Genomic DNA, 27,331 nt, shown 5'->3' with positions numbered 1-27,331 from the left:
ATGCTACAGGGGAATCCCAGCAGGGGAATCCCAGCATCGCCAAAACGAGCGCTTCGCTGGCAACGGAAGTCCAGAGGTGGGGTTTCCCAGCAAAGGGAGCATCAGGGGAATCCCAGCAGCGCAAAAACGAGCGCTTCGCTGGCAACGGAAGTCCGAAGGCGGGGCATCCCAGCGGCAGCGGTGGGTTTGTAAGGTGAAAATAGTTTGTAAGAAGAGGCAAAAAAATCTTAAACCCCGGGTTTATATCTCGAAAAGTTTGTATGACGAGGCGTTTGTAAGACGAGGTATCACTGTATATCTTTCAAATTCTGGAAAAAAAGAAGTCTCACATTCCTCAGTCACAACAGCAGGCAAATTCACACTAATTTCCTTAAATTTCATGTTGCTTTGAAGGTATGTTTATTTTGTACATTTTAATTCCACATAGCCGTCTTGAATCTGAGGTACAGTCCACCTATCCCCTTCTTCTCACCAGCAAATGTGCTAGTGTAAAATGTGCCCCACACCATTGTTCTTTCAGATACTGAACAGTAAAATATCGATCCAAGAGTTCCTCTGCAGCCATGCCTTTAATGGAAAGGTACATGTTGCAAAGAATGCCACAGCATCATAAATCAAACAGTAGCACAAATAAGCTAATAAACCTCTTGTGATATAGATAAAGCCAGCTACAGCATTTTTAAGATAATTTTATCTCCATATGTAAAGTAAATAGTTTATAGTGCAATTTTGATTCTTCAGGGAACAAAGAGCAGAGATGCCATTCGAAAGAAAGAAAAAGGTAGATTCACACAAAAAAAACACCACACATTAATATACAGTAAAATATCGGAGCTTCACAGAAGTGTGCATACACACATACATGGCAGTGTTTGTGTATACAGGTGAAAGACATGGATGAGTATATACCTACAAGAACCTTTACTCCGTAGTGAAATAGAAATATGGTGCAATTCACCAGAAACTTAAGTGGGTATCACCAAAGACATTCAAAGGAAAATATAATCTTCATTCTTTCTAATGCTATGTAATAAGAATTAAATAGCGGGTTTTTGTTAATGAGGAGGACATGAAATGATAAATGACAAAGGAAGAAATGTCAAAAAGGAATCACAATTATCTTATTTACCCAGTCTAATCTCCAACTGCATCTACAATCTGCTCATTTTATTATAATTTAAAAAGAAACCTGAAATTTTTTTCTTGAGCAGGAAAACCCCCGAACAAACTGCATTTAGAATTAATTTCACAAGTTTAAGTTGCACTTTCCTATGCCACAAGGTGACAATATATGTTTAATGTCAGGTATGAAAAAAGACAAGTTTTTATAAAATGGGCTATGTCAAAACAGCCTCTCATATTTCAGATTCTCTGGTTAGGGCTCAAATAAAAACAGGCAAGGAAGAGATAACATTGCCATCCTTAGTGTTACACTAATATGATGCTATTGGATCCTGCAAGGCCATGCTGAAAATGTATAACCAGGACAATTTGTTTTACTTTACATGAATTATAGTTTGATTAACCAACTTAGAATACAAGCCACACTATGTGCCTCTCTAGAGACTCAAACTCCATTTCAGCAGTCTGACTGCACATGTCAATACATTTTTTTAAAAAAAAATCCGACACAATAATTTTTAAATCCCTGATAATAGCATATGCCCAAGCCGTTTCCTCATCTCTCAAAATGCCCCACAATATTTTCCCCAGAAACAATTCTTGCGATAAAGACCAATTTTAAAATGTGATATGCATTTAAGACACATATCCAAATTTAAAAGGAGTTCCTACAAGGTTAGGAAAACAAACATAAACGGAATTTGAATGTTCTGTAGCAACATCAGGACAAAGGAATTAAGCACATTTTCACAGGGGGGAGTGAAAAAAAAAATCAAAATGTTTCCCTGAAGTAATATAAATAAGTAGACTGTTGGGTCAACAGTCCCCCCCCCCTTAAAGGAAACTCCTTCTCGTCCCTCGTACGATGCAATAAAACAGTTAGGGCCCTGGGAACAGAGGATTGGAAAGGAAGGGCTGAGAGCTTACATTCTTTGGAAAAGTATTACAAAGCTACTTCTGGCAGCTGAGCTTTCTTTACTGGTCCACTTTCTAATTCTTTACATTCACTGTCTTTCTACATAAAAGCTGAATCTGACCAGGGAGTGAAAAGATGGTTTCTCTAGCTAGTCAGATTCAAAATTGCACCAAAAAAGCATGGGGAAGGTTTGATTAAACTCTTGTTTGGTTTTTCAGTATGATTCCTAGCAACCACTTTCCATCACACCTTTTCTTGTGGGTGGACAAAGATAGGAAGGGCTGCTGGGTTTAAAAAGTGGAAAGGAAATGGCTGTGATTGTCCTCTAAGAACATGCAGGAGGCAGTGAAATGAAGAAAGAGCTGTGATGAACAAGCACACAGCAAGGTCCTTTTTTCCAGTGTTTCTACTCAACCAAAGGCAAGTTCCGTTCCTCAAACGCGCTGAATTTCAAACAGCTTTACGTCCGTGTCATACCAGATGGGGGGATCCACGTTCCTAAAGAGAAACAGATAATTCACTCCCTTGCATGTAACATTAACCACTGGAACTATTTTTTTATTTATTTTTTTATTTATTTTATTTATTTATTTTGTCCAACACACAATGAAGATTTTAGTGAGTATACACATAATAAAATACATAATGAAGGTTATAGAGGATATACTCATAGTAAAATATATCTAAGAAAAAATAGAAGAGAAGTTATAGGAATAGAATGTATCAATGAAAGAATAGAAGAAGAGATATAGGAATAGAAGAAAGGTATAGGAGATATAGGAGAGCAATAGGACAGGGGACGGAAGGCACTCTAGTGCACTTGTACTCGCCCCTTACTGAAATGTGGAAACAAGCAAAATCAATAGATCCAGCGATATAGAAAAGGAAGCTATTTAACAGACAGCCATTTCTAATGACATTTTTAGGCCAAATGAATTTGTCAAATATATTTGTGGACTATATGTCACTAATGTGGCCTTTAAAATGTATAAAGTCTGTGAGAGTAACCAGGTTAGAAAGCAGGAGACCAGTGACTTTGCGCCAGTCATTCTCTCTCAACCCAATCCACCTAATAAGGTTGTTGTTGTTAGGAAAATGAATTATTTGGAAAAATAATAAATATAAGACAAATGCCCTGGATTAGAGAAAGCCTATCTTAATCCAGCATCCTGATTTTCACCCTGTCTTCCTTCTCAGGGCTAAGTACATGGTTATGTAACCATTCTTGCATGCCTTCTTCAAGTCTATCTCCATATTCCTCTACAATCTGTAACTAATACTGTAAATATTATCCTCCCATTACCTGAATCTCATTTACACTGGAGTTATGTTTAAATTAGAAAAGAGCAAAGATACCATCATGATTTTCCAATTAAGAAATCACATCTGATGGTATTCTAAAGTTCAATTTTGTTTTTCAATTTAAATTTTGTGCACTGATTTCAGCAAACACTACAAAGGTAAATTAAAACAAAAACAAGATGGTAAAACAACCTAAGATTCAGGTTCAAAGCCAACTGAAATAAATTAGAAACAAGTTACATCTTAATTGAATAGCTGTACTTCTGCACTTCAATGTACATCCTCTAATTAAATTCCAGTGTGGACTGAGACCTTAGCCCAGACAAGAGAGGAATTAACAAGCATATAATTTCTCTTTCAGTTTAAATGCAGCATTTTAAATCCAATACTGCAGGACCTGGTGAAAAACAGTTACTCTTTTTTATTTTTACTGTTTAACAATAACTTTAAAATCTCCTTTTCATAGGTAGTTCTCATCTTGAAATCGTTCTTTTAGTGACCATCTGAAGTATAACAGCACTGAAGAAAGTGACTTATGGTCATTTTTCACATTTATGACCGATGCAGCATCACCATGGTCACATGATCAAAATTCAGCTGCTTGGCCACTAGCATGTATTCATGACAGTTGCATGTGAATTCCAGGATCATGTGATCGCCTTTTGCAACCTTCTGACAAGCAAAGTCAATTGTAGAAGCCAGATTCATTTAACAATTGTGTTACTAACTTAATAATGGCAGTGATTCTGTGATTCTAACCACTGAATTTAAAGACCAAGCTAAACCTCAGGCTAAAACATTTGACTCAAAGAATGTTCTCATTCAGCATGCTAATGATAAGAAGGAGGAAATTGGATAGCAGCCTGCTAGCTTACCTCAGATATATAACTCCCCACATGTAAGTGCGGAACCACATAGCGGTACCAGAATTAGCCTGGTATTTCCGGATCAGGATGGGATGAGGGACAGGAAGGAGCCCCACCAATGTGCCATGTTGCAAGAATTTCAGAATCTCAGACTCATCTGTAAGGCCCCTGCAGACAGTGAGAACACATTTATCTATACAATGCACTGTGTTCTCTCTAATGCAAATTACAGATCATTGGACATACAGGTTTATGGAAACATAGAAAACTGACAGCAGAACAAGACTTAGTGAGCCATCAAGTCTGCCCTTTACAGTTATTTTACTTAATTTTTGATGGACATGTCACATGTGTTTACCTCAGGTGTATTTAGTTACTGTTGTTACTGACCCACTACCTCTACTGATCATTGATTCCAAATTTCCATTACTCCTTCTATGAAATGATACCTTCTAAACTTACCTCCATCGGTTTGAGGCTATGTCCCTGTGTTCTTAGTTTTGCTTAATATTTATATTATATTGTATTGTATTGTATTGTATTGTATTGTATTATATTATATTATATTATATTATATTATATTATATTATATTATATTATATTATATTATATTATATTATATTATATTATATTATATTATATTATATTATATTATATTATATTATATTATATTATATTATATTATATTATATTATATTATATTATATTATATTATATTATATTATATTATATTATATTATATTATATTATATTATATTATATTATATTATATTATATTATATTATATTATATTATATTATATTATATTATATTATATTATATTATATTATATTATATTATATTATATTATATTATATTATATTATATTATATTATATTATTTATTTGTTTGATTTGTATGCCGCCCCTCTCCGTAGACTCGGGGCGGCTAACAACAATAATGAAACAATATGTAACAAATCTAATATTTAAATTAATTTAAAAGAACCTTATTTAAGAAATCAAACATACGCACAGACATACCATGCATAAAATTTATAGGCCTAGAAGGGAAGGGAATATCTCAATTCCCCCATGCCTGATGACAGAGGTGGGTTTTAAGAAGTTTACAAAAGGCAAGGAGGGTGGGGGCAACTCTGATCTCTGGGGGGAGTTGGTTCCAGAGGGTTGGGGCCGCCACAGAGCATCGCCAAACGACATTGTTTAGTCGACGGGACCCGGAGAAGGACAACTCTGTGGGACTTAACTGGTCGCTGGGATTCATGCGGCAGAAGGCAGTCCCGGAGATATTCTGGTCCGATGCCATGAAGGGCTTTAAAGGTCATAACCAACACTTTGAATTGTGACCGGAAACCGATCGGCAACTAATGCAGACTGCGGAGTGTTGGTGTGACATGGGCATACCTGAGGAAGCCCATGACTGCTCTCACAGCTGCATTCTGCACAATCTGAAGTTTCCGAACACTTTTCAGAGGTAGCCCCATGTAGAGAGCGTTACAGTAGTCGAGCCTCGAGGTGATGAGGGCATGAGTGACTGTGAGCAGTGACTCCCGGTCCAGATAGGGCCACAACTGGTGCACCAGGCGAACTTGGGCAAATGCCCCCCTCGCCACAGCTGAGAGATGGTTTTCTAATGTGAGCTGTATTATATTATGTTATGTTATGTTATGTTACGTTACGTTAAGTTACGTTACGTTACATTACATTATAAAATATATTATAGTTTATAAATTTAGATTAAATTAAAGGTGTCCAACCTTGGCAACTTTAAGACTTGCAGACTTCAACTTCCTCACCCAGCCATAGATTAGATTCTTCCATAACAAACACAAAAGGGTGATTATGAAAAAGCACAAATATTCTCTAGCATTCTCAGGAAATCTTACCAAATGTTATCCATAAATATTCACTCACTCTTTCTCACAAGCACTCAAGAACATTAGGGAATCTTTGGTGCTTTTAGAAAACACCAAATTTGATTTAGCAGAAATTGTTGATCATTCTATATTACAGTGTGGATGTTAAACTACCATACATTTATTCATGAAAAATGCATCACAGGATCCCTCTGTCTAGATCACAGGTATGGCAAAGGAAAGAATATTCCAACCCATTAAATGAAGCAAGGCTCCAATTCAGTTAGGATGTGTATATATATATATATATATATGTATATATATGTGTGTGTGTGTGTGTGTGTGTCACATGTTTTTTTTGCTGAATTTGAAAATTAAGGGAGACTAGGATATATATATATATATATATATATATATATATATATATTTGTTTTCATATATATATATATATATATATATATATATATATATATATATATATATACACAGCAGAATACAAAGAAAAAATGTCAAATCTACTACAAAACCCGGCCTACAAACTCCTAAGCACAGATCCTACCACCTACCTAGAAAAAACCACCAAATCTAAAATCAAGGCCTCTCCCATCAGCGAAGAAATCCAGCAAAAAATCATCCCCAGAGAAAAATCTTCCATATGTCCAAAACTCTATGGCCTTCCAAAAATACACAAAGAAGGAATACCTCTCAGACCAATAGTCAGTTCTATAGGCTCCCCTCTACAAAACCTTGCCAAATTTTTAGCCAAATACCTTCAACCATATACAGAAACTATTACCTCATATGTTCAAAATTCATTCCACTTTATACAAATAATTTAAAAACAAAACCTACAACCCGATGACCTACTTGTAAGTTTCGATGTCGTGTCCCTGTTCACACAAATACCTATTAAAGAAGCCTTGACAGCTATCCAGGACAAACACAAACCCCCCAAATATATCCTAGACCTTACCAACCACTGCCTGACCAATACATACTTCATCTATAATGAACAAAGATATAAACAAATAGAGGGAGCCCCCATGGGATCACCTCTATCACCTGTCATAGCCAACCTCTATATGGAATATTTCGAAAATAATGCTTTAGAGCAAGCCAAATACAAACCCAAACTTTGGCTGAGATATGTTGATGATACCTTTGTAATTTGGCCACATGGTAAAGAAAAACTAGACAATTTCCTCACACATCTCAACAGCCTACACCCCAAAATACAGTTTACTATGGAAACAGAAATCAATGATCAACTTCCCTTTCTAGATGTACTGGTCTATAAAAAACCCAATGGCAGCCTAGGACATACTATCTACCAAAAGAAAACCCATACCAACCGTTATCTAAATGCACACTCACACCACCACCCCGCACAAATCACCTCAGTGGCCAAAACTCTCATCACCAGAACCAAACGCTTAGCTGACCATGAGCACTTAAAAACTGAATTGAACAAACTCAAAGATGTACTAATTTCTAATGGATTCAAAGAGAAAACAATAACAAACCTAATCAATAAAGAGACACCCCCCAAAAAACAAGATCAAGAACAGGACAATGGCACCACCATCCTTCCTTACATCAAAGGCACCACGGATAAAATTAGTAAAATCCTGCACAAACATAACATCAAAACCTCATTTTGCACTAACCAAAAAATATCTAATATCCTAAGGAGCCCCAAAGATAAAATCCAATTGGAATACCAAGGAATCTATGAAATCCCTTGCAAAACATGTGCAGCCACATACATTGGACAAACTAACCGAAGAGTGAGCCAACGCATAGCAGAACATGTGAATGCAGTCAAAAAACAAGAAAAGACCTCCTCCCTTGTCCAGCACATTAAAAAAACAGGGCACGAAATTGACTTTGAAAAAACTAAATTACTCCACAAAACAGAGAATTTATATAAAAGAATCTCTCTAGAAGCTATCGAAATTGAAAGGAGACCCCTTTGTTTAAATAAAAGGGATGATACCTCCCGCCTGCCAGAGATTTGGAAACCAGCCTTAAACAAAATAAACACTTCATAATAATCAACATGTCAATCCTTCTAATTATTATGATTTTAGAATTTTATATTTGGAAATCAGCCTTAAACAAAAAACTTCATAAAATCTTCATGTCATTCCTTCTAACAACTATGATTACACCAACCAATCAGATCACTGAAGCATAGTCACCCAATCTATTTGCTACATTCAAAGCAAATCTCCACCCCCACACTACATACTAGAAAGAAATGTCAGTTTGCTAATATTCCATTTACAACAACACAAAGATTGGAACTCCAGCCTGAAGATGGTGAATGTGATTTCACCGAAACGTCGCATAGACATGCAAAACATTACACAGGGCAAAACCCGAACTCAGAACAATCTACATACATATACCCGTGAAAATTTACGAAAACAAATATCTTGCCTCTACGGGGAGGACACTTTCCTACTGACTAGGACCTATGAAAAACTTGAAGTCAGAAAAGCCTCCATCTTATGTGATCTCACATTCCTACGCAACTGCAGGGACAAAAAAATAATTCCCAAATACTTCCAACTAAAATTCCACCCAAAAACCCCAACCATAGAGAGGATCCTAAAAAGAACTGAATTAGCCCTAATCAGAAATGAACTCCACAAAAAAAGATTCATACTTGATGAAATCAACAAACGTCTACTCTCTCTTCACCTTAAAATCAGTAACCAAATACACCCTATACTCTGGGATAAATTCAAACAAATATCAATCTGGAGGGCAGAAACAGAAACCCAATACAAGACAGACACACATAATAAGAAACTCCAAATACTAGAGGTACAGCAAAAACCCAGCCCTCCACAACAACTTATGACCAAAACAGTACATAACATATCAGACAAGATACTCACCACTACAGAAACCAATATTCTTTCAAAAGGATTTAATTTTGCAATAACTCCAAGACGGATACCAACTGAAAACATCATATGTGGAATTGAAACAACTTTAAATAAAATCAACCCAGATACTGCTAACAAAATCAGACTTAAAGTCACTAATATTCTCTGCTCTAGTAAACCTCCTAAAAGCAACATACAGCAGGAAGAAAGAGATGCTCTTATCAATCTGAAGAAAAACCAGGAAATAATAATCCTCCCAGCCGATAAAGGAAACTCCACTATAGTAATGAACACAGCAGAATACAAAGAAAAAATGTCAAATCTACTACAAAACCCGGCCTACAAACTCCTAAGCACAGATCCTACCACCTACCTAGAAAAAACCACCAAATCTAAAATCAAGGCCTCTCCCATCAGCGAAGAAATCCAGCAAAAAATCATCCCCAGAGAAAAATCTTCCATATGTCCAAAACTCTATGGCCTTCCAAAAATACACAAAGAAGGAATACCTCTCAGACCAATAGTCAGTTCTATAGGCTCCCCTCTACAAAACCTTGCCAAATTTTTAGCCAAATACCTTCAACCATATACAGAAACTATTACCTCATATGTTTAAAATTCATTCCACTTTATACAAATAATTAAAAAACAAAACCTACAACCCGATGACCTACTTGTAAGTTTCGATGTCGTGTCCCTGTTCACACAAATACCTATTAAAGAAGCCTTGACAGCTATCCAGGACAAACACAAACCCCCCAAATATATCCTAGACCTTACCAACCACTGCCTGACCAATACATACTTCATCTATAATGAACAAAGATATAAACAAATAGAGGGAGCCCCCATGGGATCACCTCTATCACCTGTCATAGCCAACCTCTATATGGAATATTTCGAAAATAATGCTTTAGAGCAAGCCAAATACAAACCCAAACTTTGGCTGAGATATGTTGATGATACCTTTGTAATTTGGCCACATGGTAAAGAAAAACTAGACAATTTCCTCACACATCTCAACAGCCTACACCCCAAAATACAGTTTACTATGGAAACAGAAATCAATGATCAACTTCCCTTTCTAGATGTACTGGTCTATAAAAAACCCAATGGCAGCCTAGGACATACTATCTACCAAAAGAAAACCCATACCAACCGTTATCTAAATGCACACTCACACCACCACCCCGCACAAATCACCTCAGTGGCCAAAACTCTCATCACCAGAACCAAACGCTTAGCTGACCATGAGCACTTAAAAACTGAATTGAACAAACTCAAAGATGTACTAATTTCTAATGGATTCAAAGAGAAAACAATAACAAACCTAATCAATAAAGAGACACCCCCCAAAAAACAAGATCAAGAACAGGACAATGGCACCACCATCCTTCCTTACATCAAAGGCACCACGGATAAAATTAGTAAAATCCTGCACAAACATAACATCAAAACCTCATTTTGCACTAACCAAAAAATATCTAATATCCTAAGGAGCCCCAAAGATAAAATCCAATTGGAATACCAAGGAATCTATGAAATCCCTTGCAAAACATGTGCAGCCTCATACATTGGACAAACTAACCGAAGAGTGAGCCAACGCATAGCAGAACATGTGAATGCAGTCAAAAAACAAGAAAAGACCTCCTCCCTTGTCCAGCACATTAAAAAAACAGGGCACGAAATTGACTTTGAAAAAACTAAATTACTCCACAAAACAGAGAATTTATATAAAAGAATCTCTCTAGAAGCTATCGAAATTGAAAGGAGACCCCTTTGTTTAAATAAAAGGGATGATACCTCCCGCCTGCCAGAGATTTGGAAACCAGCCTTAAACAAAATAAACACTTCATAATAATCAACATGTCAATCCTTCTAATTATTATGATTTTAGAATTTTATATTTGGAAATCAGCCTTAAACAAAAAACTTCATAAAATCTTCATGTCATTCCTTCTAACAACTATGATTACACCAACCAATCAGATCACTGAAGCATAGTCACCCAATCTATTTGCTACATTCAAAGCAAATCTCCACCCCCACACTACATACTAGAAAGAAATGTCAGTTTGCTAATATTCCATTTACAACAACACAAAGATTGGAACTCCAGCCTGAAGATGGTGAATGTGATTTCACCGAAACGTCGCATAGACATGCAAAACATTACACAGGGCAAAACCCGAACTCAGAACAATCTACATACATATACCCGTGAAAATTTACGAAAACAAATATCTTGCCTCTACGGGGAGGACACTTTCCTACTGACTAGGACCTATGAAAAACTTGAAGTCAGAAAAGCCTCCATCTTATGTGATCTCACATTCCTACGCAACTGCAGGGACAAAAAAATAATTCCCAAATACTTCCAACTAAAATTCCACCCAAAAACCCCAACCATAGAGAGGATCCTAAAAAGAACTGAATTAGCCCTAATCAGAAATGAACTCCACAAAAAAAGATTCATACTTGATGAAATCAACAAACGTCTACTCTCTCTTCACCTTAAAATCAGTAACCAAATACACCCTATACTCTGGGATAAATTCAAACAAATATCAATCTGGAGGGCAGAAACAGAAACCCAATACAAGACAGACACACATAATAAGAAACTCCAAATACTAGAGGTACAGCAAAAACCCAGCCCTCCACAACAACTTATGACCAAAACAGTACATAACATATCAGACAAGATACTCACCACTACAGAAACCAATATTCTTTCAAAAGGATTTAATTTTGCAATAACTCCAAGACGGATACCAACTGAAAACATCATATGTGGAATTGAAACAACTTTAAATAAAATCAACCCAGATACTGCTAACAAAATCAGACTTAAAGTCACTAATATTCTCTGCTCTAGTAAACCTCCTAAAAGCAACATACAGCAGGAAGAAAGAGATGCTCTTATCAATCTGAAGAAAAACCAGGAAATAATAATCCTCCCAGCCGATAAAGGAAACTCCACTATAGTAATGAACACAGCAGAATACAAAGAAAAAATGTCAAATCTACTACAAAACCCGGCCTACAAACTCCTAAGCACAGATCCTACCACCTACCTAGAAAAAACCACCAAATCTAAAATCAAGGCCTCTCCCATCAGCGAAGAAATCCAGCAAAAAATCATCCCCAGAGAAAAATCTTCCATATGTCCAAAACTCTATGGCCTTCCAAAAATACACAAAGAAGGAATACCTCTCAGACCAATAGTCAGTTCTATAGGCTCCCCTCTACAAAACCTTGCCAAATTTTTAGCCAAATACCTTCAACCATATACAGAAACTATTACCTCATATGTTTAAAATTCATTCCACTTTATACAAATAATTAAAAAACAAAACCTACAACCCGATGACCTACTTGTAAGTTTCGATGTCGTGTCCCTGTTCACACAAATACCTATTAAAGAAGCCTTGACAGCTATCCAGGACAAACACAAACCCCCCAAATATATCCTAGACCTTACCAACCACTGCCTGACCAATACATACTTCATCTATAATGAACAAAGATATAAACAAATAGAGGGAGCCCCCATGGGATCACCTCTATCACCTGTCATAGCCAACCTCTATATGGAATATTTCGAAAATAATGCTTTAGAGCAAGCCAAATACAAACCCAAACTTTGGCTGAGATATGTTGATGATACCTTTGTAATTTGGCCACATGGTAAAGAAAAACTAGACAATTTCCTCACACATCTCAACAGCCTACACCCCAAAATACAGTTTACTATGGAAACAGAAATCAATGATCAACTTCCCTTTCTAGATGTACTGGTCTATAAAAAACCCAATGGCAGCCTAGGACATACTATCTACCAAAAGAAAACCCATACCAACCGTTATCTAAATGCACACTCACACCACCACCCCGCACAAATCACCTCAGTGGCCAAAACTCTCATCACCAGAACCAAACGCTTAGCTGACCATGAGCACTTAAAAACTGAATTGAACAAACTCAAAGATGTACTAATTTCTAATGGATTCAAAGAGAAAACAATAACAAACCTAATCAATAAAGAGACACCCCCCAAAAAACAAGATCAAGAACAGGACAATGGCACCACCATCCTTCCTTACATCAAAGGCACCACGGATAAAATTAGTAAAATCCTGCACAAACATAACATCAAAACCTCATTTTGCACTAACCAAAAAATATCTAATATCCTAAGGAGCCCCAAAGATAAAATCCAATTGGAATACCAAGGAATCTATGAAATCCCTTGCAAAACATGTGCAGCCACATACATTGGACAAACTAACCGAAGAGTGAGCCAACGCATAGCAGAACATGTGAATGCAGTCAAAAAACAAGAAAAGACCTCCTCCCTTGTCCAGCACATTAAAAAAACAGGGCACGAAATTGACTTTGAAAAAACTAAATTACTCCACAAAACAGAGAATTTATATAAAAGAATCTCTCTAGAAGCTATCGAAATTGAAAGGAGACCCCTTTGTTTAAATAAAAGGGATGATACCTCCCGCCTGCCAGAGATTTGGAAACCAGCCTTAAACAAAATAAACACTTCATAATAATCAACATGTCAATCCTTCTAATTATTATGATTTTAGAATTTTATATTTGGAAATCAGCCTTAAACAAAAAACTTCATAAAATCTTCATGTCATTCCTTCTAACAACTATGATTACACCAACCAATCAGATCACTGAAGCATAGTCACCCAATCTATTTGCTACATTCAAAGCAAATCTCCACCCCCACACTACATACTAGAAAGAAATGTCAGTTTGCTAATACATTTACAACAACACAAAGATTGGAACTCCAGCCTGAAGATGGTGAATGTGATTTCACCGAAACGTCGCATAGACATGCAAAACATTACACAGGGCAAAACCCGAACTCAGAACAATCTACATACATATACCCGTGAAAATTTACGAAAACATATATATATATATATATATATATATATATATATATATATATATATATATATATTTATGTTGCAATCGTTCCAACTTCTATTTCCCTTTCCAACTCGCACCCACAAAACATCCATATATTCAGATTCCAAATCTTCTGAAAATGTTACATCTGTTGTTTCCTTCCATGAACAACTTTGTTTTTCAGAATGCTTACTAGCAGTCAGGGCAAAGTAAGCTTTTCCTATTTATAGAAACATAGAAACATAGAAGACTGACGGCAGAAAAAGACCCCATGGTCCATCTAGTCTGCCCTTTTACTATTTCCTGTATTTTATCTTACAATGGATATATGTTTATCCCAGGCATGTTTAAATTCGGTTACTGTGGATTTACCAACCACGTCTGCTGGAAGTTTGTTCCAAGGATCTACTACTCTTTCAGTAAAATAATACTTTCTCATGTTGCCTTTGATCTTTCCCCCAACTAACTTCAGATTGTGTCCCCTTGTTCTTGTGTTCACTTTCCTGTTAAAAACACTTCCCTCCTGAACCCTATTTAACCCTTTAACATATTTAAATGTTTTGATCATGTCCCCCCTTTTCCTTCTGTCCTCCAGACTATACAGATTGAGTTCATTAAGTCTTTCCTGATACGTTTTATACTTCAGACCTTCCACCATTCTTGTAGCCCGTCTTTGGACCCGTTCAATTTTGTCAATATCTTTTTGTAGGTGAGGTCTCCAGAACTGAACACAGTACTCCACAGTACACAGTACTTTATTAACTCATTTGTTTTGGTGATATATGATCTCCTTGGTTAAGGAATATTGCACTGTTGCATTATGTATTATGTGTAACAAGTCTCACCATCAGTCTACTTTATCATTAAGTGTGTTTTACACTGATCTCATTTAAAATGTTATTATAATCGTCACCATGCTGCAAATGGTAAATAACTTTCATTAGGGCTTGAATGGGAGGAGTCTTTTTATGCCTCTCAGTAGCATGCAATATCATCAGCTACAATATTCTTCTGGACAACCTGCAAAGGCATGATCACCTTTATAGGTGATTAGATTAGATTAGATTAGATTTATTGGATTTATATGCCGCCCATCTCCGCAGACTCAGGGTGGCTCACAACAATGGTAAAAACAGTACATAGTAAGAAATCTAATATTTAAAAATCTAAATTACAGTTTTAGATTAAAAAATCCAAAAAAGAAACCCCAATATATAAAAAACAACACACAATCGAATCATACACAAGAACTACATGGGCAAGGGGGAGATGTTTCAATTCCCCCATGCCTGACGGCAGAGGTGGGTTTTAAGGAGTTTACGAAAGGCAAGGAGGGTGGGGGCAATCCTAATCTCTGGGGGGAGCTGGTTCCAGAGGGTCGGGGCCACCACACAGAAGGCTCTTCCCTTGGGTCCCACCAGACGACATTGTTTAGTCGATGGGACCCAGAGAAGGCCAACTCTGTGGGACCTAACCGGTCATTGGGATTCGTGCGGCAGAAGGCGGTCTCGCAGATATCCTGGTCTGATGCCATGAGGGGCTTTATAGGTCATAACCAACACTTTGAATTGTGACCGGAAACTGATCAGCAGCCAATGCAGACTGCGGAGTGTTGGAGTAACATGGGCATACTTAGAGAATCCCATGATTGCTCTCACAGCTGCATTCTGCACGATCTGAAGTTTCCGAACACTCTTCCTGAGTGGGCACTACTAGTCAACAGTCGGTAAGGGAGAAATAGTTGAGCATATAGATCAATGATGGCAAATCATTTTTCCCTCAGGTGCTGAGAATGCATGCACGCACACTATTGTGTCTGCACAAGTGCCCACACCCATAATTCAATGCCTGGGGAGGGTGAAAATTGCTTCCCCTGACCCCTGGATGCCCCCCTCTGTAGGCCTGAAACAGCCCGTTTCCCAATTTCTGGTGGGCCTGATAGGACTGTTTTTCACCCTCCCCAGGCTCCAGAGGCTTCCTTGGATCCTGGGGAGGGTAAAAACACCATCTCCCATCCCCCCGGAGGCCCTCTGGAAGCCGAAAATGCCCTCCAGAGCCTCCATATGAGCTGAAAATCAGCTGGCCAGTGTTCACCTGCGTGCTGGAGCTGAGCTAGGACAACGGTTCGCATGCCAGCAGATATGGCTCTGCGTGCCACCTGTGGCACCCGTGCCATAGGTTCACCATCACGGATATAGATGATCCAATAGGGCTCTGGGTTTCCTGCAGGTATATGCCTGGCTCTATTCTCTCCCAAATAGGATTGAAGTACCATAAAGGTGCAGCTCCAGAATTTGGTAGCAAAAAATCCAGTTTTTAACTTAGTGACAGCAGCCAAACATTCAGTTGCTATCAGCATGAGAGTCTGGAAGATGCTCTTAACATGAGAAAGGTTACATTTGTTCTCTGGAAAGCATGCTAATGGTCAGAAAATTATTCATGAAATACCAATACTGTAGTTGAATTATGAAAGGGCCAAGATCTCAAGTAGGTGCTGCCATCCAGCGGTCAGAAGCAGCAATGAACCAAGTTTCAATCAGGTCTTCAAACTTGGCAACTTTAAAACTTGTGGACTTCAACTCCCAGAATTCTCCAGCCAGCAAAGTTGCCAAGTTTGAGGACCCTAAACCCATGATGGCAAACCTATGGCATGCATGCATGCCAGAGGTCACGCACAAAGCCCTCTCTGTGGGCACGCGCACCATCTCCAGCTGCTCTTCCACATTCCGTCAAGCTCATGCGTGCAATCCTGCTGGTCCAGCCTGCATGTGCACCAGCCAGCTGCTCTCTTCCAGGTTCCAGCGCCCGCATGCGCACCAGACAGCTTGTCTTCGAACTCGGAAGAGAGCAGCTAACTGGCATGCGTGCACGCAACAAACGGAACCCAGAAGAGCAGCTGGCCGCCACACACATGCTGTTCTCTTCCGGGTGCTGCTCCTATTTCACCACTCAGTGCCAAAAAGGTTAACTATCATTGGTTTAAATGTTTCCCCTGTCCAGTTGCCATCAACTCAAAGGAGCAGTGATCATCTATGGTTGACATTGGTTTAAATGTTTCCATCATTCATTCATTCATTCATTCATTCATTCATTCATTCATTCATTCATTCATTTATTAGATTTGTATGCCACCCCTCTCCGTAGACTCATCCATGTAGCCTGCATGAAAATATTGAAATATTGGGAGTGTAAAAATAAATGTTTTTATAATGCTATTTTATCATCTATGGTTGACATTTTTTTGGGAACTATGATTCATATTTTAATACAGAAAATTCTGAAAATGGAGATGAAAAAAAAACCTAATGGAAAAAGAACTGGAGAAAAAAAATTGGACCTCTGTTACTATATACGTTGACGGCAGCATGACTATTGTATGCGCCAAAAAATGGAAGGCCACTTTGATTTCTAGCATGGGAGAATGGTTGCAGAAGTTGATGGAGTTGGCTCAAATGGCAAAAGTAACTAACTTGATTAAAGAAAAGAACATGCCGTATTTTTCCGACTATAAAACACATATCTCCCCCCGCCAAAAAAAGAGGCTGAAAATTTGGGAGCATCTTATACTCCAAATGTAGATTTTACGAACCTTTTTTTCAGTCCTAAGATGTGCTAACGAGTGAAGCAATCTTCCATGATTTGCTAGCTAAGAAAGCTTTCCTTTGCCTGCTTTTTTCACTGCTCCTCCCTTGACAATCAGCTGAGCTTTTGTCCTTTAGAAGCCTTTTTTCATCAGCCCTAACGAGGTGCTAATCAGTGAAGTGATCTGCTATGCTTTGCTAGCAAGCGATCTTCCACCTTGGATCTTCTGCCTGGACTAGAAGACCTCCACGGTCCCTTCCAACTCTGTTGTTGCTGTTGTTGCTGTTGTTGTTGTTGTTGTTAAAGATTCTGTCTATCAGATATAAGCAGGGGTGGACTACTGCCCAGACGGGGGGACGGGGGACGCAGAGTGGGGTAGCAAAAATGGAGCTCCACCCCAGAGCACCCAATTTGCACTGAAAGATATTGAAAGAAAATCCAGGGCATCCTGCATAGGCTACAGCCACAGTGTGGTAGTAAAAGTTTTGGTAGCCCTTCACTAGGTATAAGCAAATAAATGATTGGACTAAATTGGATTCCACTGCCACGTCTCTGGGCTTTGGGCTGACAAGAATAGAGAGGTGGCTCTATTTGAGGTGAAGAAAGGGAATGGAAGTGGGTTGAGTCTTGGTTATGTGACCCACATTTCCTGAATCAGCAGAATGATTAATCTGAATGCTTCCTCACGCTAAACAGAAACAATAGCATGTTCCTAGCATGCTATTTAAAAATAAAACTGTGATGTTTTGGAGACTATTGCTTGAACACTCAAATTGTGCTTGTACATAAGGATAAAGATCAGAGGTGGTATTTAATTGGTTTGGACCGGTTCAGGTGAACTGTTAGTGCCAACTGCAGGCACTCACATATGCGCACGCTCACATTTGCCAACCAGTAGGGAAGGTAAGTAAATCCTTAGAGTCCTTGGAGAAGGGTGGCACATAAATCCAATAGGTAGGTAGGTAGGTAGGTAGGTAGGTAGGTAGATGGATGGATGGATGCCACCTCTGACAAAGATCATGAAGAACATCAAGTAATATTAAGGTCATATGCATGACTTATGATCCAAAGCCCTGAACATCTTAATTGGCAGGATGTAAGCAACAGCGTGTTAATTTGCAAGGTAGATACAGATTAGATATCACATATTTGAATGGCATAAGTGTCTTTGAAGTTCAAATTGGGTTTTGGTTTTGCTTGTAATATAATACCAAAATGTACTCAAACAAACCAGCACTATCCTTAGAAATAGAACAAAATATAGATAGGCTGTAAGGAACAAGGCTCAGCAGAATAGCTGGCAATATATGTTAAGTGTTAGATGCTTAAGTTCTGATACCAAAGTAACCTATATATTATAAAGCTGTATGCTTCTGTATGTTATGTTTTTGTTTATATGTATTTTTGTCTTTGCTTTTGTTGTTTTAAATGTAAATATTCAATAAAGATATTTTTTTTAAAAAAGAAATAGAATCTTACAAAAAAGCATTATGTGAAAACCTCAATTGACCAAATCCATGACGGGCAGCATGTATGGCATATCCAGTCATAACTATGGCTTATGAAAATCACAACTTGGAAGAGCAGAGGAGTGGATTGTAAAGAGCATAAATTATTATTTTTTATTTTATTTTTTTAAAATAGCATAAATTATCAAACCAAAGCAGTGGAAAAATGTGTTTGTAAGTGTTGTGATTCAGCCTGAGGCTCCTCAGGGACCGGCTGCGTCTCTGCTGGATCCATGCCCGGAGGAGGAGGACAGTGAACAGGAGGGGGAGGAACAGGCAGACGGGGGAGAGGAAAGTCAGGAAGAGGAGGAGGGAGAGCAGCCTGAGAGCCCCGGGGGGGGGCTCTCCCCAGCCAGTACCCTGGACTCACTGGATGAGGAAGCACAGGCCATAATAGACATGAGACAGCGACGTGCTGCTCAGAGACGGGACCAATTAGAAAGGTATTTGCACCATTGAATTGGCAACAGCTGGGTTTGGGTGTGGTTCTCCTCAGCAGGGTTGAAAAAGGCAGGCCAGCCCTTACAGCCTTGTGGAGCGTTATCGAATGGAAGTTCTGTGACCCTGCTCTGCATCTCGGCGTCTCTGATCTTGGCTTGTGGCCTAGAAATCTGGAAGACTTGGGGGAGGCGTAGGTTTGTTATCTCCAGCGTTGTTTTTGACAGCAAGTATCCTGTCTTATTTCATGGCCTTCGTGAAACATCTGTGAAGTTCCAGCGTGTTCCTATTTGGAAGGACAGTTTTTGTTACCTGTGTTTGCTTTGACTTATATAAACTGCCTTTGCTTTTTACCAGTGTGTCTGGATTCTTTTTTGGGTTGGTGTTGGCTTCTGGAGGGACCCAGACAGAACAGTGAGAAAGTGGAATGATATAATAGATTTGAAAGAAGACTGCCTGATACTGTGGTGTGGAATTGATGAATATATGCAAGGAAGTGAAGGTACAGGTTTAATAATGAATGAAAGAGCTAAGTATTACATATTTGCCTGAAAGTATGAACTGGCATCATCTAGATACATCATGGGAAAGTATCAAAGTATAAATCAATAGTTGGTGATAATTGCATGTTACAATCCAGTGAATGGTGACAATGGGACAACTAGAGATTAGTTTTGGTAACAATTATGTAACCTTCCGAGTAAATTAGACCTAAAGAAAAAATATTCTGTCAGGTCAGGTGAGAGAAAATGCAGAAAGGGTGAATGGGCCATTCAAAGAGACAAGAGAGAGAAAATAAGAAAAAGATATGCAGGTTTTATAACATGGATTAAGCATAAATCTTCTTATATTTGTACATGGGAGAGGAATGAATAGAAACTAAAAACTGTGATGTCTCCTGTGAGGGACTGGGGGAATTAGTGAAGAATGTAAAGGTAAGGAGAGGTTTTGAATGTAGAACCATCTAGTTTTGGGATTAGTGTCATGGATAGGGGAAGGAAGGACAGTGATTATTGTGATTTCTGACAGTCTCAAAATGGGTGAACAGTGCGGTCAGGCAGTAGGGAAAGCAAGTAGAATGCTTGGCTGTATAGATAGAGGTATAACAAGCAGGAAGAGGGAGATTGTGATCCCACTGTATAGAGCGCTGATGAGACCACCTTTGAAATACTGCATTCAGTTCTGGAGAACTCACCTACAAAAAGATATTGATGAAATTGAATGGGTCCAATAATAATAATATTAATAATAATTTATTAGATTTGTATGCCGCCCCTCCCCAGAGACTAGGAGTGACATACAAATCTAATAAATTATTGTTGTTGTTGTTGTTGTTGTTGTTGTTGTTGTTGTTGTTATTATTGGACCCGTTCAATTTTATCAATATATTTTTGTAGGTGAGGTCTACAGAACTGAACGGGCTACAAGAATGGTGGAAGGTCTTAAGCATAAAACGTATCAGGAAAGACTTAATGAACTCAATCTGTATAGTCTGGAGGACAGAAGGGAAAGGGGGGACATGATCGAAACATTTAAATAGGTTAAAGGGTTAAATAAGGTTCAGGAGGGAAGTGTTTTTAATAGGAAAGTGAACACAAGAACAAGGGGGCACAATCGGAGGTTAGTTGGTGGAAAGATCAGAAGCAATGTGAGAAAATATTATTTTACTGAAAGAGTAGTAGATGCTTGGAACAAACTTCAAGCAGAGAGTAATGGACTACTGCCCCCATGGGAGGGGGACACACAGTGGGAGTAGTAAGTTTATGCACTATTTATTGAATATTTAATAGTTTTTTATTGTCCTTCCTTCTCTAGTATCTTACTATGATTCTTAATTACTTTTAAAATAGGAAATAATAATATGATTTTACCCATAAATGCTTTAATCATTTTAATCATTATCTAGAACTGAACTTGTGGGTTCAGTAAAAAACCTTAAAATGTTACTCTGCTCCTCAACAAATAGTGCTGTCTATCATTTGTCCTTTTTTAGGGCTATTCAAATAATGTGACCTAATCAACTGAAAAAGAGTCCTAGCATCTATTTGAAAACTTATCTTGGTCAGTAAGCTACTCCAACCCAGTCACATGACCTTTAAGCCACCCCCCGTCACATGATTGTCAAGCCACTCCCACCTGGTCACATGGCCGGCACGCCATTCCTACCCAGTCACATGGCCGGCAAGCCACACCCACAAAATAAGCCACGCCCCCCCCCCAAAAGAGGCAGTAAAAAGTTTGGCAGCTCTTCACTTTATAGAGACATATAGTGAATAGTAGTAGTGTAAACTATGCTTCCTTGTATTTTTGTTATGCATTTAATGTATTTGACTCTTGAGTCCTTATTCCTTTTATATGCTCTGCATAAAGTAGATTACTATTATTAAAGGAGACAAATTCCCTGTGTGTCGCACATGGCCAATAAAGAAAGTTCTGTTCTGTTCTATTCATTCTAACTCTACTTCTATTTCTTCCAATCCCAAAATAGAATGCTGTGATTGGTATATCCATACGCATGATCCAATCAACCCAATTCCTCAATAAAAATATTTATTAATTTTATCTGTAGAAATGTGAAAACAGTAATTTTATTACAGGAATTATGTTTAGTACTCAATAAAAAAGTCATACCACCTTACAATTCACCCCCACCCCCAAATACAAGTTTTGTGGCACTTACTTGTCAATACAAATCTTTTCTACCTGTGGAACTAGGACCTGCAACAGCCTCATGATTGTCTGCAGGGGCAATTTTGTTTTCCAAGACACCACCTGCAAAGGAAAAGGATATAGCAATGAAGACTTTGAGCCAGCTCAGCAAATCAGTACTTTCATTCAGATGAAAAAAACAATTCATCCAAATCTCTCTTCACATAAAGCAACGCTTAGACTTATATAGTGCTTCAAAGTGCTTTACAGCCTTTTCTAAGAGTTTTCCAAAGTCAGCATATTGCTTCCAACAATCTGGGTCCTCATTTTACTGACCTTGGATGGCCGAGTCAACTTCAAGCCGTTGAGAATCAAACTGCTGGCAAGTCAACAGAATTAGCCTGAATTAAAATTAGCATTCTAAACACTGCACCGTCAGGGCTCTAATTGAAACCTATGAACAATCCTATAACTAGTTCTGCAAAGAGACAACATTTCAGTCTGAAAAGAAAAATCCCTCGGTGGCGCAGTGGTTAGAGTGCAGTACTGCAAGCTACTTCTGCTAATTACCAGTTGCCAGCAGTTTGGCAGATTGAATCTCAGTAGGCTCAAGGTTGACTCAGCCTTCCATCCTTCCAAGGTCGGTAAAATGAGGGCCCAGATTGTTGGGGGCAATATGCTGACTCTCTGTAAACTGCTTACAAAGGGCTGTAAAGCACTGTGAAGCGGTTATAAGTCTAAATGCTATTGCTAAACTGCTTGGGAGTCATTATAGGCTGTGAATGAACATAATTCACAGCTGTTGAAATAAAAAGAAGGTTTTTGGAACTAAGTGTGTGATTGTTACTGTCTCAGGAAGCTGTGGTCAGAATATCAACTACCTAGGTGTAGTAGCAAAACCTTCTGATTATTCCTAATGTTGGGGGAGGAGAGGCTTTAGAGAAAGCAATTTCCTGTTTCGGGAGATGTTCCAATAATGGGTTCCCCTGCTATAGGGCAGCTAGCTCATTAATATACCCAGGCTTTTTATGAGTGTTTCATTTTTTACACCTCAGAGCATACTTGACGCATTTCAACCTTAAAGCTTTCTGAAAGGAAAAGCTGAAAGCTATAGAAAATGAGAATGTTTGATAAGCAGAGCAACCTATTTATTATTCAGGGAAGAAAAACTGTAGATGGTAACAGGGATAACCATTCCATCATTTAAATGATTAATAGCGATCCTGCTATTCAGGAAGACAATCATCTGGGCTTTTATGAATCAGAGTTTCAACATTTCTTCTCCTTCACCTCTCATCAGTTCAATTAGCAGCTGAGATGACCCGGTTTCTGGTCACAACCCATCATTTAAGTGAAAATACTTCCAGGAAGATATATTCTCTAACACTTGTTAAGCATAAATGGCAAATTAGGGTATGGCATGTCTTTCTTCCTAAATCAGAGATGGGGAAACTATGGCCCTTTTATGACTTGTGGACGTTAACTCCCAGAATTCCTGAGCCAACCATGAAGTTGAAGTCCACAAAGTCATAAATGAGCCACAGTTCCCCACCCCTGTCCTAAATGATAAGCACCAGACCATTATCACTCCAGAGACTAGTAAACAGATACTGTTACCACCCTCTGTGGAGGATTCGACTTTCTCTTCTCACATCACTGCTTGCTTCCTTATCAAAAGAAGATAATACGGAATGTCACTCATGTGATTAAAAAAGCAGGTTCTATCTCTGGATGGCTTGTCGACAAGAGCAGCCAGCATCTCTCACCCAATCGGGAGTTGGATTCCACTGCCCAACTGAAGATGTGCTGGACAGACGCCGTCGATCCCGTCTCGATTGTGAGGACTCCTAAGGGCAGAATGCAAATTGTTTTATTTATCCAAGGGCTACAACGTCCCTCTGTTGTACACTGCTACACATGAAATCAAATATTGTTTAGCAAATATTGTTCTGCTTTTCAGCGTTCCAGTGCAAGACTGAGAGAAAGGGACTGGCTCAAAGTCAGCCAGATACCTTTTTTATCAAAAGAAGGACTCTTCCACTTCTAGTCCAGCCCTTTAATCCCCACGATATGTGCTGGATCTTGTGTGTGCATGCATGTGTGTGTGTGTGAGAGAGAGAGAGAGAGTGTGTGTGTGTGTGTGTTTCACACTCATGGTGTGAAATGCATGGCATCAGACCAGAATATTTGCGGGACCGTCTACTGCCACATGAATCCCAGCAACCGGTTAGGTCCCACAGAGTCAGCCTTCTCTAGGTCCCACCAACTATTATTATTATTATTATTTATTGGATTTGTATGCCACCCCTTTCCATAGACTCGGGGCGGCTAACAACAATAGTACAAAACATCATGTAAATCCAATACTAAAAACTAATACTAAAACAATTAAAAAACCCTTATTTGTAAAACCAAACATACATACAAACAAACATACCATGCATAAATTTTAAAGGCCTAGGGGAAAAGAATATCTCAGTTCCCCCATGCCTGACGGCAGAGGTGAGTTTTATTAAGGAGTTTACAAAAGGCGAGGAGGGTGGTGGCAATTCTAATCTCTGGGGGGAGTTGGTTCCAGAGGGCCGGGGCCGCCACAGAGAAGGCTCTTCCCCTGGGGCCCGCCAAACGACATTGTTTTGTTGACGGGACCCAGAGAAGGCCCACTCTGTGGGACCTGACTGGTGGCTGGGATTCGTGTGGCAGAAGGTGGTCTCGTAGACAATGTTGCTTGGCAGGACCCAGGAGAAGAGCCTTCTCTGTGGGGGGCCCCGGCCCCCCCGGCCCTCTGGAATCAGCTCCCCTCAGAGATTCGTACTGCCCCCACCCTCCTCGCCTTCTGCAAGAATCTAAAGACTCATCTATGTCGCAAGGCTTTGGGCCACTAGATTCTAGCCCTCTGGCTGACAAGTGTATTGTGAGCTAGTTGATTGAATGGGAATGAGTGGTTTTTTTAATGGTTTTAGGTTTTTAGATTATTACTTTAAATAATATTGTTTCTTTAAGCCAACATTATCCACAAACAAGTGCTTTAAACTGAGCAGAATCAGAATCCTTTAGAGATATCATTTATCTTCAGAGCTGATCTCTAAAACAAGGAAGACACGGGATGCCCTGGACTGTAATCTTTGCTGTCTCTGGGATTTACTGTTGCATAAAACAATCAATCAAACCTGCATTATTTACAATTACTGTAACTTTGTTCTCATAGGCTCAGAGATTGGTATCACTTCCAATAAATTTTCTTTAAAATAAATTCATAAAAACACTTGCTTTGAGCACAACTTGTACTGTCCTATTCCCATTGATAGGAGGGAATAAACTGAATTTAACCACTAGGTCTGAAATTGCAGACATCAAATTGAAATAAATAAAATGCACCCCTACATTCTATTGATTATTATTTTCTGCAGAATCAGAAAATGTTTTTCCAATGGGGGGGGATCTACTGTCAAGACCCTTGACTACCCTTCTAGGAGGCAGCTAACATTACATTAAAATGCTACTCTGAATTGTTCAATCATTGATGTGTTCTTCAGCCACTAGCTACCCAACAGCGGTTTCCAAACTTACCACGTTCCAAGTTTCAATATCACTGGCCATGCTTGGTAAGCTTTCTTCTGCTGGAGACTGAGAGGACTCTGGCTCTAGGGAGCGCATGGTCCCATCCTCTGACACCTGAGATTTCTCTGTGAGTTTGTCAATGCCTGGTTTTTGAGAAGCAACATGAAGAAAAGGGGAAAAAATGGGCCAGACTTAGAGCAATGATGGCAAACCTTTTTTGGCTTGGGTGTCAAAAGGATGCATGCACAGGTGATAGTGTACACCCATAATGCAATGCCCTACACAGGCCTCATTGAAGCCTCCGGACTTCCAGTAGGCCCATTGGGCTGTTTTTCACTGTCCCCAGAGTTCAGGAAAGCCCCCTGAAGCCTGGGGATGGCAAAAATGGCCCAATGGGCCAATTGGAAATTCAGAAATGAAAGTAAGTGGAGCTGCCCTACTACTTACCTTACGATAGTTGCAACCAGGCCTCTCACACCTTGGCCCATTTCTTCTGCAGCTGGGAAGGCTTTCCTGAAGGCCTGTGTAGTTGATAGCAGAGTTCCGGATCAATCTGGAGCTCTGTTATTGGCTGCAGATGCCTTCAGGAAAGCCTTGCCGGCTGCAGAAGAAACGGGTCAAGATGTGAGAGGTCTGGCTGCAACCATCCAAAACCGAATAAGTTCCTGAAGACCTCTGACAATGAAAAGGAGGCTGAGGGTGAGCACACAAGTGAACTTCCAGGGAGCCCATTGGGCCATTTTTTCCCTAGGGAGAGCAAAAATGGCCAAAAAGAATGCCGGACGTTAACTGGCCAGCACACACATTTGCGCTGGAGGTGACACAGGGCAACATTTCACGTGCCCTCAGATATGGCCCCACGTGCCACCTGTGGCATGTGTGCCATAGGTTCACCAACACTGACCTAGCAATAGAACATAAGGACATAAGAAGAGCCATGCTGAATCAGGCCAAAGCCCATCGAGTCCAGCATTCTGTGTCATACAGTGGCCCACCAATTGTCCATGGGGATCTTGAACAGAAAGAGAAGGCAAAAAACTCCCTTTCCCTTGACCCCCAACAAATGGTACCCAAGGGAAACATAGAGGCGGCACTCGGACATCCATTTCAATAACCACGGATACACTTGGCATCCATGAATCTGTCTAATCCTGCCTTGAAGCTATCCAGGCTGACAGCTGTCACGACCTCCAGCAACATACTCCATCTCTCTTTGTCAAGAACAGAACACAATTTTATCTACAGCAACTTTCCCTAGCACTTTAAACCAAGTAGCTGGCAAAAAGGGACCACGTCAGATTATTTTTAACAGTTTACAATAGTTTAAAGTAATGCATCTTGCATTTTTATGACATAACTACTGTTTATTTTTATTTGTTCCAGACCAGCGATGTCAAAGTCATGTCATCATGGTAGCATCACGGGACTTTTTTTCCCCTTTGCTAAACCGGACATGGGTATGTCCAGCACGTGATGCATTCGGCCTATGGGCCAGGAGTTTGACAGCCCTGTTCTAGACACCCAAATAGCTTTTAAGAAAGGAGACTCCTAAATTAACAAAATAAAAGTTAAATTATATAAAAGTGAAAGACAGAAATAAATAATGAAGTCATACAGATCACAGAATAAAAATTCTTGAGAAATCTATAGTAGATCTAGGTCTTAAACCATCAAAGGCTTATCCAGTCTACCGT

General features: G+C 39.1%; 1 protein-coding gene across 2 annotated transcripts in view; it reads right to left on the bottom strand.

Annotated features, from left to right (window-relative positions):
* Positions 1-375: 375 nt before the first annotated feature.
* The window catches only part of HID1 (HID1 domain containing), a 67,045-nt gene continuing 40,089 nt past the window's right edge, over positions 376-27,331 (bottom strand). The window contains exons 15-19 of one of the 2 annotated variants that reach the window (XM_070739962.1): positions 25,647-25,780; positions 23,843-23,923; positions 22,108-22,199; positions 4,216-4,374; positions 376-2,536 (exon numbers count right to left, since the gene is read on the bottom strand). In XM_070739962.1, coding sequence (XP_070596063.1) covers positions 2,473-2,536; positions 4,216-4,374; positions 22,108-22,199; positions 23,843-23,923; positions 25,647-25,780 — 530 coding nt within the window. In that variant the 3' untranslated portion in view covers positions 376-2,472. Of the gene's footprint in view, positions 2,537-4,215; positions 4,375-19,077; positions 19,714-22,107; positions 22,200-23,842; positions 23,924-25,646; positions 25,781-27,331 lie in introns of those variants that run through there. The other variant, XM_070739963.1, reaches the window with a different exon arrangement.

The sequence above is a fragment of the Erythrolamprus reginae genome, chromosome 2 (assembly GCF_031021105.1).
Source record: "Erythrolamprus reginae isolate rEryReg1 chromosome 2, rEryReg1.hap1, whole genome shotgun sequence".
Lineage (NCBI taxonomy): Eukaryota > Metazoa > Chordata > Lepidosauria > Squamata > Dipsadidae > Erythrolamprus > Erythrolamprus reginae.
This window is presented reverse-complemented; position numbering and strand designations above follow the sequence as displayed.